Genomic DNA, 18,091 nt, shown 5'->3' with positions numbered 1-18,091 from the left:
TGTCCCTCAAAGTGTTTGACTGTATTCAGGAAACTTCTTAGCTTTGGTTTAGTCCAGTTGTGCTGACTTCCCCTGTAGTGTGTGCTGTCCTTCCCTTCAGCTAAGATAATGCTTGTCTACTATCTACTTAGTAAATAACCCTCACCCTCCCTCCCCACCCTCGTAACCATCAAAGAATGTTTTCTTCTGTGTTTAAACCTTTTCTTGGGTTCTTATAATAGTGCTCTTATACGATATTCATCCTTCTGTGACTGACTAAATTCACTCAGTATAATAAACTCCAGATTCCTCCATGTTTCACGGCTTCATCATTGTTCCTTATTGTTGTGTAGTATTCCATTGTGTGACTATACCATAATTTGTTTATCCATTTGTCCATTGATGGGCACCTAGGTTGTTTCCATCTTTTTGCTATTGTGAACAGTGCTGCAGTGAACATGGGTGTGTATATATCTATTCATGTGATGGCTCTTATTTCTCTAGGATATATTCCAAGGAGTGGGATTGCTGGATCACATGGTACTTCTATTTCTAGCTTTTAAAGGAAACTCAATGACTAATTTTTTAGAAGTAGATCACCAGGCCTTTCTTCCAAGGTGCCTCGGGGTGGACTCCAAATATCAACCTTTCAGTTAATAGCTCAACACTTAACCGTTTGTGCCTCCCAGGGACTCCTGTATATTCTTTTTTAAAAAAACCTTTGCAATCTAGTTGATTCTGACTCAACCCATATATGACTGTGTTGGAAACACCAAAAACAAACAAATCAAGACATGGTGCTTGCCATCCAAAAATGAGCATTCCAGAGAGGGTATCCAGTAAACAAACTAGTACAATACTGGGAGAGGAATAGAAAAGAGGTACAAAGTTCTGTATTTACTTCAATGCCCCAAACAAATAAAATGCTCTGATTTCAGCCTTTGATGTTGCGTTGGTTGTGGTGGCTGGTGTGATCTAATGGAATTTTTCACATCAGCTGCTCAATACGTTCAATATGACGTTGAGTGCTTTTGCTTGTTCAAGCAATCGTAAGTTTGAGTCTTAGAGTATGGACTACATGCCTGCATCTTCTTTTCCAGTACCACCAGCACAACTTTCCCTCCCTGAGACTTCCTGATTCTGGGGTATTGGCTACTCAGAGATCCAGATGGCTCCAGGTTGTGCTGGAAGGAGAAACTGTGAGAGGACTTGCAGCAAGTCTGGATATATAGACTGAGATTTAGAGGGTCCTAGAAATCATCATGAAGGCAATGGTGGTCCAGTGATAGAATTCTCACCTTCCATGTAGGAGACCTGGGTTCAATTCCTGGCCAATGCACTTCATATGCAACCACCATTGATCTGTCACTGGAGGCTTGTGTGTTGCTATGATGCTGAACAGGTTTCATTGGAACTTCCAGACTAAGATGGACTAGGAAGAAAGTCTTGACAATCTACTTCCAAAACTCAGCCAGTGAAAATCCTATGGACCACAATGGTCCAATACCCAGTCGATCATGGGGCTGGCACAGGACTTGGCAGAGTTTCCTTCAGTTGTGTATGAGGTTGCCATGAATTGGGGCTGACTTGATGGCAGCTAACAACCACTAAAACCAGCCAGGTCCTGGCTTCAGACTCCTGTCTCTCTGCAGGAAGCAGGGAGAATTCTGGCAGTGAGGCTGTACTAAAATGCTATCAGCCAAATTAATATGGTGACATCACGTCACAGAGACAAGACTCTCCCTGGAACCAGATGCAGGCTGGAATCTGCAAGGCTTTGGCAGGCTCTGTCTGGCAGCATCATCCCAGACCATCAGTCCCTATCCGGTCAGAAAATACTTACTGAGCACCTGTTATGTGCCAACCATTAAGCTAGGCTTTTTCTTTTTTTTCAGGTGGGGGTGGGTAGGTGGGTTGTTTTGCTGCAAGAACTCAGAGGAGGCAGGGTGAGCCTGTTCTGGAGGTTCAGGGAAGGCTTCCTAGAGAAAATGGCTATTTACCTGGGTAGTGCTTATTCAATTTTCAAGACTCATATGAAGTGAGAAAGTTATTTCTAAGCATATGAAACAAAATGAGCCCAAAGGAGTGAAACAAGATGGTGTGTTCATTGGACTATTTCTTCATTATACTGTAAAGTGTAAAACTTGATGAAGAGAGAAAGTACAGCTGGAAAAGATGGGGGAAACGTAAACATTTGTACTTCGGCTTTACTCCTCAAGCCATTCTTTCTCAAAATATGGTCCAAGGGCCATTTGTATCGAAGTTATCTGAGAGTGACTGACTATACACATTACAAATTCTGAGCCCAACCACACAGTTACTGAATCCAACTACCATTAAAGAGGGCCAAAGAATCTGCATTTTTAACAAGCTCTCCAGGTGATTCTCGTGTGCACTGAATGTTTGAGACTGACTGACTATAACATAGGATCCACAGAGGGATTTTAAAAAGAGAATAAATATTATTTGATTTTCATTTTAGGTCAATCCATCTGGGTGTAATGTGGAGGGTAAAATGAAATGGGTAAATGAAGCAACAGTGAAACCAATTAGGATGTTACTGCAATAGCCTGGGCAAGAAGTGTTGAAGGTCTAAGAGGATTGGAGTAAGATAGAGAAAAGAAGCAGTTCAAAAAGAATATTTAGGAGATAAAGATGGGTAGAATATTTAGGATTTAGTGAAGGCTGGCTGGGTGTGGAGCGGTGGTGGTCATGGTTTGTGTGAATGATGTGACACTTGACCAATGCTGGAAATACAGGGAAAGGAGCAAGCTGAGAGCTAAGATGCCGAATTGAGTTTAGGGTGAAATTGGGGTGTCTATGAACAATCTGAGTGTGTTTCCAGCAATCAACTGAGTACCCAATTTTAAAGATCTGATTTGGGAAAGATTCCACTCATCATTATCCTGTTTACTGCTAAGCCATGGGGCTAGGCAACCATGAGAAACCCACACTTAGGGTGGCTTAGTGCTAGCAAATCTAGAGAAATGTGTCCAAAATTAAGGTCATCTGAGTCCTGAATGCCTTTGAAAGGAATTTATAAGTCCAAAGGAGAATATAAGGTGTTCTAGTACACTCAGATATAATTATTGATGCAGCTTGATTTGTATAAACAAAGGATCTAATTTTATGGCTTCTATTGCTATTGTTCCTTCTTTGTAGATGTCCACAAAGCATCCAAGTGTGGGCAGTGCCCCACTATAGAAGTGAAGGTATGGGGACAAAGGAGTACGCTAAATGCTTTTCTAGTTCAGCCATTGAGAAGCAAGGATTTTGGTTTGGGAGATTTCTGTTTTGTTTTATTTTGTTTTTCTTTCCAGGAGAGAGGGAGTTAGATTAGTGGCAGTGTTAACTCCATTGTGTCCTACTTTCAAACTTGATTCTGGATAGTATATAATTTTCTGACCAGCCATTGTTCTGGTTTCTGAGTTTCAATATTTTCATCAAGGACGTTTAAAAGTAATGTCCTGAGACTGCACAGTGCAGAACGTTCCCTTGTGCTGGAAAGGGGTTGCATGGTTCCATGAACAGTCCTAGCTATGGATAAAATCACACCTAGGAGTACTTGATTATGTAAGTAGTTAAGTAGTTTCAAGCCAATTGAATTTATAAATGAAATTTTTAAAGGGTAAGGACAGGATACTTTATCAAGTGTTCTTGAGGATATTGTTACCCCTAGTTTGTTTCCCTGACTGTTCCTTCTCTGGACCTTGTTTTTCTTTAAGTTCCTGAATTCTGAACATTTTCTCAAAGCTTATTCTTGGTTCTCTGATTTCTGTAGCACACTCTAGTTCAGAAAATGAATTCCCTTTGATAACTCCAACCATCACCCATATAAAGACAACTTCTGAGTCTTCGTTTTTACAGTCTGATCCTGTGTTGCAATTGAATATTTCAATGCATCCACAAAGTGAACACTTTCATATCTTATCTCATCACCTTCCTCACCAAATCAGGTCCCTTTCTGGATTTTTCACATCTGATTTTTGTATTCACATTCTCCAATCTGCCCAGGTTCAATCTCTAACCCAATTTTGATTTTTCTGCTTTCTTCTTCCCCATAAATATTCCTTCTGTGAAGTAAATAAGACAAAATATGTAAAGCACAAACTATGTGATTCCTGGCACACAGGAATCTTTTCTTCCCCCTATCTTTCCTCCCAGATCTAATCTATAATACCCTTATGTTAAAACTATTTTGCGTTCTCTAGCTGGGCCCAATTTATCCTTCTCTTCATTCCATACTATATAGCATTATCGAAGGCATTCTCTAGAATATTCCTACTCACAAACCTTACATAGTTGGTTGACCCATGTCACTCCTAAAATATGTCCAAGTCCTAAGACCTGGTATCTGTGAATGTGGTTTAATTTGGAAAAAGGGTCTTTGCAGAAGTAATTAAGTTGAGGATCTCTAAATGAGATCACCCTGGATTTAGGGTAAGCCCTAAATTCAATGATGGTTGTTCTTACAAGAGGAGAGGAAGACACAGGGAAGAAGCCATTGAAGATGGAGGCAGAGATTGGAGTGATGCATCTATAAACCAAGCAATGCCAACAATTACCCACAGCCACCAGAAAGAAACTAGGAGAGAGGCATGCAATTTATTCTCCATCAGAGCCTCCCCAAGGAACCAACCCTACAAAAACCTGGGTTTCAGACTTTGACCTCAAGAAATGTGAGAGAATAAATTTCTGTTGTTTTAAGCCACTAGGTTTGTGGTAATGTTATATTGTTGTTGTTAGGTGCCATCGTGTCCATTCTGACTCATAGCAACCCTGTGTACAATAGAACCAAACACTGCCCGGTCCTGCACCATCCTTGCTATGTTTGAGCTCATTGTTGCAGCCACTATGTCGATCCATGTTACTTGTTACGTTAATCCTAGGAAATTAGTACACCCCCTTAACCTGATTCTAAAGGTCCTTCTAAATCTGGATTTAATCTACTCTTCCAAGCTTCTCTCTTACAACTTTTTACAGCTTCCCCTCTCCTACGTATGAACAGTGACTCTTTTACCCTCTCTAAAACTCATTGCTGTCTTCTCTACTTATTCAAATTCTACTCATTTAATAAAAGTCCCACTGTAGTCCACAGTGATTTCTTTCCTATTCTGATTCTTATAACATGCATTTGACATTGAATTGTGTTTTTTTTAAAGAGCATTTGTTTTGCTTTTCACATATATATTTATCTCCTTGAGGGCAAGATGATTTTTACAACATAAAAAATGTTGAATAAGTGAATGAAGTCAGAAAGTACTGACACAGAGTCCAGATTAAAGGCTAAGACTCAGAGTTAAAAAATATAAGCTCCTTGAAGGGGAAGGAACAAGACTGAAAATCTTTTCTATCTGAATTGGTGACACTATGTTCTCCAAAGTACCATATTCCTAAAATGGCGGACTATCTGCCAAAGCTCTTAGTAAAACCCCGTGACTTCTGTGTTTATTATAAAAATAGTATCTTGTTAGTATGAAATTCAAAGAGATTTGTAAGTAGAGCTGGGAGCTGACAAACTCTTTTTGTTTTTCTAGAACAATATCATTGCCTAACCAATAGTCAAGTAGTTACCTCATGATCTGATGAGTTAATCTTCTACTCTAAAAGTATATGAACTTTAATCACATGGCTTAAACCTAAGCATATTCTGGGGCTAGTTATAAGAGTTTAGGATTAATGGATCCATTGGATAGTTGCCTGGCGGGGATCCATCCAACCCTCATTCTTTTATTTTATTTTGACAAAACCAGTTCACTCTGTGCTTTTCTCTTCCTCATTCTTTTGCCATCCCATAACCTCCATTGCTTAAAAGGAGGAAAAAAAGTGTTGAAGTTGATTCCATATTGTTCAGACTAAATTTGGGCTTTTTCAGGGAAGTCATTTTTAGAGGGTCTTTGACAGAACGGAGTGTGTCCAGGGGAAGGCATTGGAAATGGTGAGGACCCTAAATCCTGAGGCACCTGAGTGTGTTGGAACAACCTCATGTTTTGTCATTCATATTGGGAGGACTCTCTGTGGATATAGATATTACCTCTTCTTCATGGCTCTTGAAGTGAGAGGTGGACCATGCAGGAATGCTGTTTTCATTTGTTAAAAATAATCAAAACTCACTAAAATTTGAAACTCACTAAGTTTTATTCTGAGCAGTTATTTTGATTCCAAAAAAAGCAAGTGGCTCTAACAAGCTAGGTACAATGAGGCTTATAAAGAGGAGAGGAGGGAGAAATGCAGAAAATCAACCATTGTCTAATCTTAACGTGATTGATCAAACACTGCCTTCTTCCTTTACTGAGATCAACTAATATCAGATTACATCTAGCCTGGCTGTTAAAAATGTGGCCCTCCACCTACCTGCAGCCATAAGACTTTTGAGATTTGCATTAGGAGGTGATGGTTTGACAACTATCCTTTTCTAGCAGGATAAGACAAATTTACACTGCTGTAGAGCAGTTTCTGGCAGGCTTTTGCAGTTTGGATCAGGCTTTTGATGGTTAATAGTTGGTTTTGTGGATAAGAAAAGCTTTAAAATCAAAGTAGGAAGTCTGTTGTTAGTTTTCCTATTCAACACATTTCAACGCAAAGAACTTCCATCATGTAGTCTATGCTGTGTTGCCAAGATCCCTTCTGATAGACAACAGAGGAAAGAAGATGTAGAAGGGAGGGTTGGGGTGGGTGCATTGAGAGGGAAAGGAGCTGGCCTTACTCTCTGCCTTAAGTTTAGCTACACATATAGTGAAATGGTCTTACCAATGAAAAACCAAAAAAACCAAACCCATTGCAGTGGAATTGGTAGGGCTTCCAAGAAGCGGCTGGTGGATTAGAACTGCTGACCTTTTGGTTAGTAGCTGAACACTTAACTATTGCATCACCAGGGCTCCTGCACTGCCACCAGGGGTCCAATAAAGCTATACCAAAAAAAAAAAAAAACAAGCCTGTTGCCATCCAGCTGATTCCGATTTCATAGCAACCCTACAGGACTGAGTAGAACTGCCCCATAGGATTTAAACACCAAAAAAATCAATTTCTTCTCCCTTACCCCTAGTACCCACTCCCATTGTTTCCTTCTTTCATCACTTTCCAGCCCCTTATAGACTAGGCAGGGTGTACTAGAAATTTCTCTGACAGAAACCTTTGCTTTCTTCTCTCACCTCATGCTCATTTTAATCCACAGAAGGCAGGTTTTGAAAGCCTGACTTTGACCGGGCTCATTGCAACATTCAAAATGACAACAACAACAACAAAAAACCCAGAAAAACAAACCAAAAAAACTCAGAACTTAATTATTTTTTTTGTCATAAAATAAAGAAGAAGCAAGCCGAGATGAATAGAAGATCATGTAAGACTGGATACGAAGCAAGTGATCCTCTGGAAGACTCTAGGGATAATTTATAACCCTCACGCTCTGAGCATCTCTGTGAGATAGTCCATTCTGAGCTGAGTGTGCCTTGCATTTTATTAAAATATATTAAGTACCTATTAAGCTCAGTGAGCATAATAGGCATGATACAGAGCTGCATAACCCATTGCCATCGAGTTGATTCCAACTCAGAGTTGATTCCTACTCATAGCAACCCTTTAGGATAGAGTAGAACTGCCCCATAGAGTTTCCAAGGAGCAGCTGGTGGATTTGAACTGCTGGCCTTTTGGTTAGCAGCCAATGTTTTAACCACTGCAGCACCAGGGCTCCACAGAGCTGCATAGTTGATACCTATTCATCAGACTTGTGTCTAGGCAGGACTAGAAAGAATATAAGCTGTTTAATTGGAGGTGATTGTCATCACTAATGAATAAGAAATAGTTTGGGAGGTTCTTTGAGATATTCACTTGAAAATGGCGTCAAAATTTCAGAAAATTACGGTCTCGGGTAAAGCAACTATGTGTTGAGAATGACTCCTTTGTGCTTTGCGTACTTTATATTGTTTGGTCTTCACAACACGTTATTAAGGTTGGCATATTATCCCCATTTTAATGATTAGAAAACGAGTTTCTGAAAGGTTCAGTAACATTCCCAAGATTGCACAGTATATTTAAACATTCTTTTGTATAAACTTAATAATATTTTTTAAAGTTATATTTCCTTCCCCCAAAATTATGGAAGGCAATTGAAGGAATTGAAAAGTGGGCTTCAAGATGTAGCTTTTCTTCTCATCACAAATGAGCTTGCTTTTATTCTTCCTCCTCAAATTGTAGAATATCATTTTGGTAACCACTAGTGTTACACAGACATGTTGTTCAAAGGTGCTCAGCTTTTTTTTGTAAAATCAGAAGAAACCACAATTTTCAAACAGGTTTATGTGCATTAAGAAAAAAACTACCATGCAATTTTGGATATGGATGCTAATCCCTAAATGTTAGCTACTGTTTCTCAGCTAAGTGCTTGGGATGTTTAAAATACTGTATGTTCACGTGTATTTCTCCAGGATACTGGAGCATATATGAGATACGTTTCTACATGCCTAAGCTAAGATATGTGTCTTTATTTTAGATTATATGTATACTGAGATAAATATATATATATATCATATGATATTTATATATTATTTCATGTTTTGAGGAAGCTTAACCCTCACAATTATTTACTGGGCATAAAATCTAAATGGCAGACATAACTTATATTGTATAGGTCTGACTACAGCTCTCTTTGGGAGTAGCTTGGTTTGTTTTTGTGATACTGGGAAAAGAAGAGAGGAGTTACTAAAGAAATATAAAGCATTCCTCAAGCCCCTCTTCTCTAAAACACATTCCATCCAATCCTCAGAACTGGCTGGGATATCCTTCTCTCTGCCCCCACCCCATCACACTCGCAAATGCAGTGGGGAAGTCAGTGGGTAATTGGGGCCAGATTGGAGATGTTTAAATATTCATGAGGCTGGCAGAGGACTGGGAGGGGGTGACTGCCTAGAATGGGGGTGGGGCTGGGGGAAATGATTAGTCATTGAGAGCTTCTGAACAATTCTGAGAAAGAGACTAAGAGAGAGGGAAGAAAAAGATAGACAGGAGGGGGAGGGGGAGAAAAGAAAAGGGGGAAGAGAAAAGGGGAGGGAAGAGAGGAGAGAGCGAGACTGAGAGGGAGAGAGAGCGAGCATGTGCGATGAGCAATAGCTGTGGACCTTACAGTTGCTGCTAACTGCCCTGGTGTGTGTGAGGGAGAGAGAGAGACGGAGGGAGGGAGAGAGCGCGCTAGCGCGAGAGAGCGAGTGAGCAAGCGAGCAGAAAAGAGGTGGAGAGGGGGGGAATAAGGAAGAGAGGAGGAAAGGAGAGAAGGCAGGAAGGAGGCAAGGGACGATACAACCATGCTGTGCTGTATGAGAAGAACCAAACAGGTAGAGCTAAAGATTTTTCTTCTTCCTGTTGTGAAATTAGCAGACTGCAGTATTTCCCTGTAAAGGCAGAAACATATTTTAACTGCTTCTGCTCGGCCACGGGGCTGGCGTTTCCTTAGCGTATGGTAACTGATGGGTGCATCTCAGCTTTTATTCTTTTCTGTCTTTCATGTTCTGGTTTGGGAATGCGGCTACTATTTAGGGTGAGGGGAGGAAAAAATATGCCTGTTTGGCTAGAAATAAAGATTTTTTCCTCCCTTGGCTATTAGCAAATGCTCAGCGTTTTAGGTCTCCGATTCTGAGGGTGTGGATGTGGAAAGTGGTGTGGGGGAAGAAGGTGGGCTCTACCTCCAAGATGGGGAGGCATTCCTGGATATTATATACAAAAAGCGGGGTGGAGGGAATAATATTCAGGGCTGAGTATCGCCTGTTCTGTCGTACAATTTTCTCACATGTGCTGCGGGAGAAGCCTGATTTCCTACATGCGTGAGCTTTGAATGGGCGCGGGTAATTATGGAAAAACATGTGAAGGATTTTTTTTAATTTCTTTTTTCAATGAATGCATGAAACTGTGGTTTGATTTTTTTTTTTTTTTTTAAGAGAATCTAAAGGCAAGTGGGGCCAGGGGAGACATTGGGTGTGCTGAAGGGGAAAATCCCCTTCCTAAGGTTTGTAGCCGATTGTGTTCCAGCTGGTCGGAGGAGAGGGTGGACCACGCCCCTAGCAGCTTCAGCTCTGATGGGATGGGAAAGAGGAGCCGGGTGTTACCTGTTGGAAACCAGGGCTTTTCTCTTCTCCCTTCCCTTGCATCTTTCCGGGGACTGTCAGTGACCAGGGACCTACTAACATTCTGGATAATAAGCATGGTGACTCTTTCATCAGGAAGAGGGACACGCACAAAATTAGCAAGAACCTGAGTTCCCTCCCTCCCTCCCTCCCCCACTGCCTAGGGTTTTCTTCCATTTCAATTGCTCACTTATTTCTTGAAAGACATTTTAGAAACTTGATTGGGGTGGGGGTGGGGAGGAACGAGGAGTATGGTATTCCGCAGGAACCAACTGTGCGGTGACAGTCTCCAAACGAAGCTTTCAAAGATCTGTTGGAACACGTTTGGAGAAGGTTAAGGAGAAAAATGGGCGTGGGATATGGGTGAGTGTGTGCGTGTGCTTGCGTGTGTTTGCGTGTTCGTGTGTTCGTGTGTGTACGCGTGGGGAGGGGACAGTCTTGGTCCAAAACGCCCTTTGCAGATTGATTGCCTTAGGAGTGAGATGGCATTTAGGCATTATTCCTGGGCAGGTATTGGACATTGGGCGATTTGTAATACACTCGCTGAATCCGAAGGGGGTGAAGGGGAGTGGGGAAGAAGCAGCCAGTCAGCCTTGCACATTTAGCCAGCGCCCTGGAAGGGAAGGGTGGGGAGTGAGGCTGAAGGAGAAGGGAGAGGAAGAATGTCGGAGTAGTCGGTGGAGAGGCATGGCAAAAATTAAATAAATAAAGTAGCAGACACCCTGGGTTTTGTTCCTGGGTGCGCAAGGGCTTACTTGCAGCACTTCCTAAACTGATGTACGGTTCCAGAGATTGATGTTTCCATTGGTTCGTTTTTGCAAACCAGGACATTCCCTGCCCTTGTCTTCCTTCGTTTTAATCTATAAATGCAGTAGATACAGGTGTCTGGGTTAAGCACAGTGTCAAAGAAACGTTCCGAGGTTAGCCCACTGGTGAGCTGGGGAGATAAAATGTAGAAAGGCGGAGCCCTAAGGAAGCCACTGCTATTCATTAAAAAAGCTTTGTAATTTTGGAAAGAAAAATATGCCAGTTTACAACTTGTTCCACCCTACTTATACACGTTCAAGTATACACATATCCTCTTTGACAAAGGAAACCGACCATGATTTTTAGAAAGGGAATTGGGGGCCAAAGGATTTCCCTTCCCCGAACGAGGACAGCTGCCTTCATTCTGCAAGGAGCCCTGGTGGTGCAGTGGTTAAGCCCTCGGCTGCTAAGGAAAAGGTCGACGTGTTCGAACCCACCAGCCGCTCCACGGGAGAAAGAGGTTACAGCTTTGGAAACCCTATGGGGCAGTTCTAATCTATCCTATAGGGTCGCTATGAGTTGGACTCCCGCTGCAACGTTGGGTTTTTTTGGCCTTCGCTCTGTCCTGTCTCACTGACAGCCCCCAAGGGTTCACTCTGATGTGCAGTGATGAAGCTGAAATCGTGCAATTAGAGAGTTGTATGATTTCACATGTGTCTATAGCATCTGCATACTTCACATACATAGTCATGTGTGGGCTCTGTATGATGTCCACAAACGTTTGTGGGCTTTAGCATAATTCATATTCAAGAGCGAAAATGAAAGGTAGACTGTGCTATTTTACCCATGCATTTTATTAATATGTACTTATGTGTGAAACTGTCATGTCTCCTGTATATCGCTGTTGTATATCATGCACATAAGTCAGTATGTAGGATACTATTAAATCCGACGGAAGAAAATGGTGTATTAAGGGCGTGGGCTCCACACTGCACTGGCATTTATATAGCGTGAGTACTAAGTCTCATACAGGTTTCCTGCTTGTGGGTGAAATGATCCTATATCATTCATGACAGAATCCAGCCGTGTCCAGCCTTCTTCTGGCATCTATTCATCACCCTTGTCTTGAACAGAGAATAAAACAAGGGCAAAAACCTGCAAAGGTCTAAACTCTGCCACACCCATGAAATCCAGCAGAAACGTGGGAGGGGATTGGAGGGCCTGCACCTCCTTCCTCTTCCACTTGAGCAGCATAAAGAAGCAATTTTGGATTTCTAAGTTGTAATACACTGCCAATGCGTGAGAAGAAATCATAAATGATCTTATTAGCCATTAGTTACCACTATAGATTATTACAGCAGGAAGAAGAGATGGAAGTGGGGTGAAAGTGGGGTGGAAATTAGAAGATGGTAAAGGAGGAAAAAAATAAAAGAATCCACTGAGATTTTATTGGCTTATGATTTTTGAATCTCTTGGGGCTTACTTTAAATAGCTTAATTACCATGCATATTGTAGATGATGAAAAACTTGCAAGGTGTGATCTGTGTCCACAGAGCAAGAAAATTGTGAAGTGTTTCCTTTGTTTAAAAAGAATGACTTGTTTGTAATGGAACTGTAAAGGATACCATGCAAGCACGTAGTGCCCACCCCCCCCATCCCCCCATCAGCTTTACGCCTCATATAACAAATAATTCTTAACCTAGAGAGTGTGGTCTGTGATTTTGAATTCCAGCCTCACTGCACCTTTCCCTGGTGGAGCTGGAAAGGTGTGGAAAGCGGCCGCCTTGCTGCTTGGTGCAGGCAGTATTTCTCAGTGATGACTTAGATTCCTTCTAATCGGCCTGAGCCACGCCCAGTGTTACCCAGGGACTGAGTGGATTAATTAAATGAAGGCAATTCTTTACTTAATAAAATTGAAAGCATTCTTCTTCTTTTTTTTTAAATCGAGATTACCACCACATATTTCCAAATTTAAAGAGGAAAATAAATGATTTAAAGCCTTTTTTTTTTTTCCTGCCAAATTGTCTGGACTTGCAGAGAACTTTAAAAAGCTCATTGGTGGATGTAGAAATGTGTTCCTTTCTAGTGACTTTGTAATCGCTTCCACCCCACGTCAGGGTGAACGCACAGTGAGCCTTGCTCCCTCTCATCTGACAGAGTCTGTGTCGCTGGTTTTTTGTCCGCCTCTGGCCCACAGTGAGGAAGACTGGAATAGGAAAATGCAGGGTGAATTTTCTCTCCTGCTGAGCTGGCAAAACTACAGAAACCTCCTTTTCTGTTTTATGCTAAAGGGCAGTGCTGAAGGCACGTGCTTTAGGGTCTCCTGTGCCTCCTTCTTGGTGAAACCAGAGGCAGTGTTAGGCCTGGGGCTGAATTAATGCACATTCTTCAGAGGTTTACCTGGCCTGCAGGGCAGTGAGGGCTGTGTGCTTTCTCTGCACATGTGTGGTAGGGCCCCTGCATTGTCTCTGCACACATGTAGTGGAGCATATGTATTAACCAATTGCTCCTCTTGTTCATAGTGCTAAAGTAAGGCAAACCTAAACCTTCCTTTAAAGGATGCACATAACCAGGTTATTTCAAGAAAAGGCACTTCGTGTTTAACTGTTCACTTCCCTATTAATTGCGATAGAGGCATTCAAGCAACCAAGCAGTATCTCTTGTCAATCAAAGAAGTGATTGTGGGCACAGATTCTCTAAAAGTACTACTCTCCACACACACGTTCTCCCCCTTATCACTCCCTATTCACTGTTCCATCTACTTTAACATGGTTTCAGTTCCCATAATTCCACTGGGTCATGTCCTGGAAAAGGCACCATGGCCAGTGATTCTTCAGTCTATATTTTATTTGATATCTCTTTGGCATTTTGTATTTTCCATTCCTCTTCTTGAAACTCTCTCCTTACTTGGTTTCCACGGCAACTCTCCTCATCCTCCTGCTCTCAGATAGGTCCTTCTCTGTCTCCTTTGCTGGCTTCTTTCACCTTCTTCCCACCAAAATATCAATGATCTCCTGGTTCATGATCTTGAGCCACTTTTCTTCTTACACTAACATTCTACACACTAACTCTAGGTTATCTTATCCATGTCCAGAGTTTTAACCACCTGTGGACCAGGCATCTCTCCTGAGCTACTGGCCCATAGATAGCTTTGTCTAGTTATTTTGTTCTGTTGTACGTAGTGTCACTATGAGTCGGAACCAATTTGGTGGCACCTAACAACAACAGCTACTTCAGAGAAAACCAAGTTCATTATACAAAACTGAACTTAGCATCTTCTGTTTTGCACTACACTTGGTTTCCCTCCAAATTTCCTACCCTTTTTGATACAACACCATCCATGCAGGATTCCAAACTCTAAGAACTTGGGATTAATCCTGACCATAGTCTTTTCTTTCAACCACCCATCCAGTTACTTTGATTCCAGTTAAAACTTATTTTTAATCCATTCTCTGCTTTTCAATTCCATGAATAACCTAGTTCAGATCCTCATCGTCTCTCATCTGGACAAAGGCAATAGCTTCGTACATGGATTCCCACCTCCACCTTGCTCTCCTCCAATTCTCCTTGCATATAACCTGAGAGTTATCTTTACCCAACACAAATCTAGTTATATTTTCCCCATTAAAATACTCCAATGGTTCCCTGTTAAATATAAGTTAAAATTCAAACTCCTTAGCATGGATGACATGATCTAGTCTTGCCTGCATTTCTAATACTATCCTCTAACACCCCCTCCTTCTCACTTTATAACACTGCATCAATATTTCATACTTTGATGCCTTTATTCATGCTGTACTCTTTGCCCAGATTACACTTCCTGCTCATCCTGGAAAATTTCCATTTCTCCCGCAAGAGTTAAATTTTTGAAACCTTGGCTTCCTAAATTTCACTTTTCTTCTGCCTTGTTTGTCACCATGCTGTTTGGTACTATTGCTATTGTACCACTTATTATACTATATAGCAATATAGTGCAGTGTCCAGACTGTGAGCTGCTTGAGAGAAAGGATAGAATCTTATTTTTTTGGATCTCCAGTGCCTAGCACAGTTCTTGGTACATAAATTCATTAGTTTTAACTGTGGGTAAATTGTTTGCTAAATGAATATGGAACTAGGTTTGCAGTGCTTCTACAAGATGTGGCATGTACAAGTGGATAACATTACTGACAGATTTTTGTTTTTAATCTATTGGCATCAAACGGTAAAGTGGGGCTGATCATCACTGATTCTTGTTATTGACCTATAGGCATGACAACCATTAGTTTTTAATGAAAGCAGGCACAGATGGGCCCATTTATGGACTGTGTTCCTCCAAACTACCATAACTAGTAACTATATAAAAAGCTTCCTTTGAATATCCTCCTTCTTCACAGACTAGTGTGCTAATCCCACCATTTGAGGTTAACAGAGTTCCAGTTTAGGCACGTGGCCCTCACAGTCTTGGATCTTCACGTGGCTTTCCTTCTGGACTCCAGGTGCTTGTGCTCATTGCTTTGCTCCACAGCTATTCCAAACAGGCTGTGACTCAATGTTTTGCTACTCTTAGTTGACCTTTTTCATTGATCACACAAACTTTAAGAAAATGTATGTGGTGTTGGCCTGTGCTCAGGGGCGTGTGTTCAAGAGTTAATTTTACCATCATTTGGATTTCTTTCCTTTCCACTGAAGTAACCACACAATAATAATTTACAAGGAGAAATCTTACAAAGTAGTAAAGGGAGGGGGAATGGTGAGTAGTCCTTCAAATATCTGTTAAATAAACGAGAATCAGATCAATTGTGTATTTCTTAGGTTTGAATAGACTGAATGGATTTGGATTTGGAAGTAAGGCTTTGTGCCTGTTATTGATTGAATTGTGTCCCCCAAAAATATGTGTCAACCTGACCAGGCCATGATTTCCAGTATTGTGTGGTTGTCCACCATTTTGTGATCTGATATGATTATCCTATGTGTTGTAAATCCTAACCTCTATGATGTTAATGAGGCAAGATTAGAGGCAGTTATAAATGAGTGGGACATAATCTACAGGATTAGGTTGTATTTTGAGTCAATCTCTTTTGAGATATAAAAGAGAGAATCAAGCAGAGAGGAGAGGGACCTAATACCACCAAGAAAGAAGAACCAGGAGTGGAGCACATCCTTTGGACCTGGGGTCCCTGCACTGAGAAGCTCCTAGACCAGGGGAAGATTGATGATAAGGACCTTTCCCCAGAACCGACACAGGGAGAAAGCATTCTCTGGGAGCTGGTGCCCTGAATTTGAACTTCCAGCCTCACCAGCCTGTGAGGTAATACATTTCTGTTTCTTAAAGCCATTCACTTGTGGTATTTCTGTTATAGCACCACTAGATAACTAAGACAGTGCCCAACATGGGAAAAATTGTAACTGCAGCTTTCCATGAAAATACCCTTTGCCAGATTTTAAGTAGTATATTTTCTCTGATTGAATTGGTATGACCTTGAGAAGAGCAATGAGGTGAAATAATTTGTAGGTGAAATATGTCTTCAGCTGTTGAAATTGGATGTATCTCAATCTCCACAACCTTGTTCTATACCTTGGTCAGTGCCCCCAATCACATTCACATTGGGTTTTCCTATCCTATACTCCTCTCCTCAGGTCCAAGTAGAGTTTTTCAGATTACGTAGTGCCAGTTCATGTTAATGTTTAATGAGGGAGGGTATGGAAGGAGAACTTTAAGGGAAAGAGTGTCCCTTCCAACCTCCCAAATAGGTATTTTAGATAAAACAAGTATGTTAAACTTTGTCTGACACGTAGTAGATTCTCAATAAATATTTGTGAAGGGCTCATCTTGGTGGGCCATTCGGGGAGATGTTTTGGGATAGAAGACCATTCTTGTGTATCTACTTAGAGATGGTTTTTGTAAGGCACTCTGAACTCTACTGGCCTTCCTCACCAGGTCAAAGTTACAGTCCTGTCTCTCCTGTCTGCTGACATCAAAGTGACACTGTTGTGGTCAGTTTGAGGTTTAGTATGGGAGTGTGACCCTCCAGATTCCATATCCTTAATTTATTTACAGATCTTGTTAGATGTTGTTTGTTTTAACATCCTGTTTCATATCTTTGTAGTAGAATAAACCCTTACTCTGGGTTCTAGCCCTGGCTCTGCCAATTGGTTATCGTGTGACAATAGGTAAGTAATTTAATCTTTCTGGGCCTCAGTGTATTCATCTGTACAGTGGAGCACATAAAAAGAGCCCTCCAAATCCTGTCTTGCCTTTTTTACTAAGTTGGTGTGAGACTCAAATAAAGTGATAGAAAAATAAAGTGATAAAAATTAAAGCATTTTACAAACAATAATGTGTTTTACAAATGTAATACATCAATGATCAAGGAATTTCACATATTAAGATCTAAAGTATTCATGGCTCTGTGCAAAGAAGTACCCTTACTCTATATACATTCTCCGTTTCCATCCCTCCTATTCCATTCTCTACAGAGTGAATATCAACCACACTAATGAATGGCAGCATAGTATATCACCAATCCCTTTGAAAATTTCACTAACAGAATTTAGATAAGCAAATATTCAAATTTTCATGGGATCCCCAAGGATCAATTCAGATTCATCAGAAATATTCTCTGTTTTCCATTTTCTCTTTTTCTGTTTTAGTGTTATCTTCTTCACTGTTAGATCTCCTCTTCTCTCCATTTGTTAAGTCTCTGTTTATCCCCGGTCTCCATCCCCACCTCACCTCCAAACTGCATTCTCAGCACTAAGGTTACCTGGCACACTGTGCTCACATCCATCACATGAGAGCCCAGCCAGGCAAAAGAATGGACACTTGGGACTAGTTGGGAGACTGAAACTGGGGGTGCAACCTGGTTGGGGGAAAGCACAGTCTTCAAGGATTATCACCTGAGCACGATTCCCATAAGAACTTCAGGGTTCCTCAACTGATCCGGAATTAATCTTGATCAGGAGAGGTGGTATACAATCTTGGAACTTTTTCCAACTCAACTCTAAATACCATGAATAATCTTCTAAGCAACCAGTTTCCCTACAAAGGACATTTGAATTCTCCTGTGTTCCTGATTATGCTTGGGATGCATTACCAATTTAATAAAACAAAATCTATCAAATTCTAATGCAGACTATGGGTCTGAGGTCTAAAAGTTACCAAGTGGCCATCTAAGATGCATCAATTGGTCCCTACCCACCTGCAGTAAAGGAGAATGAAGAACACCAAAGTCACAAGGAAAGTATTAGTCCAAGAGACAGAAAGGGCCACATAA

At 41.1% G+C, this 18,091-nt stretch overlaps 1 protein-coding gene across 1 annotated transcript in view; it reads left to right on the top strand.

Moving 5' to 3' along the window:
- Nucleotides 1-18,091, top strand: part of GAP43 (growth associated protein 43) — a 145,910-nt gene that overhangs the window by 3,306 nt on the left and 124,513 nt on the right. The window contains exon 2 of the mRNA XM_004373665.1: nt 8,923-9,305. Coding sequence (XP_004373722.1) covers nt 9,276-9,305 — 30 coding nt within the window. The 5' untranslated portion in view covers nt 8,923-9,275. The remainder of the gene's footprint in view (nt 1-8,922; nt 9,306-18,091) is intronic.

The sequence above is a fragment of the Trichechus manatus genome, unplaced genomic scaffold (genome assembly GCF_000243295.1).
Source record: "Trichechus manatus latirostris isolate Lorelei unplaced genomic scaffold, TriManLat1.0 scaffold00026, whole genome shotgun sequence".
Taxonomy (NCBI): Eukaryota; Metazoa; Chordata; class Mammalia; order Sirenia; family Trichechidae; genus Trichechus; species Trichechus manatus.
This window is presented reverse-complemented; position numbering and strand designations above follow the sequence as displayed.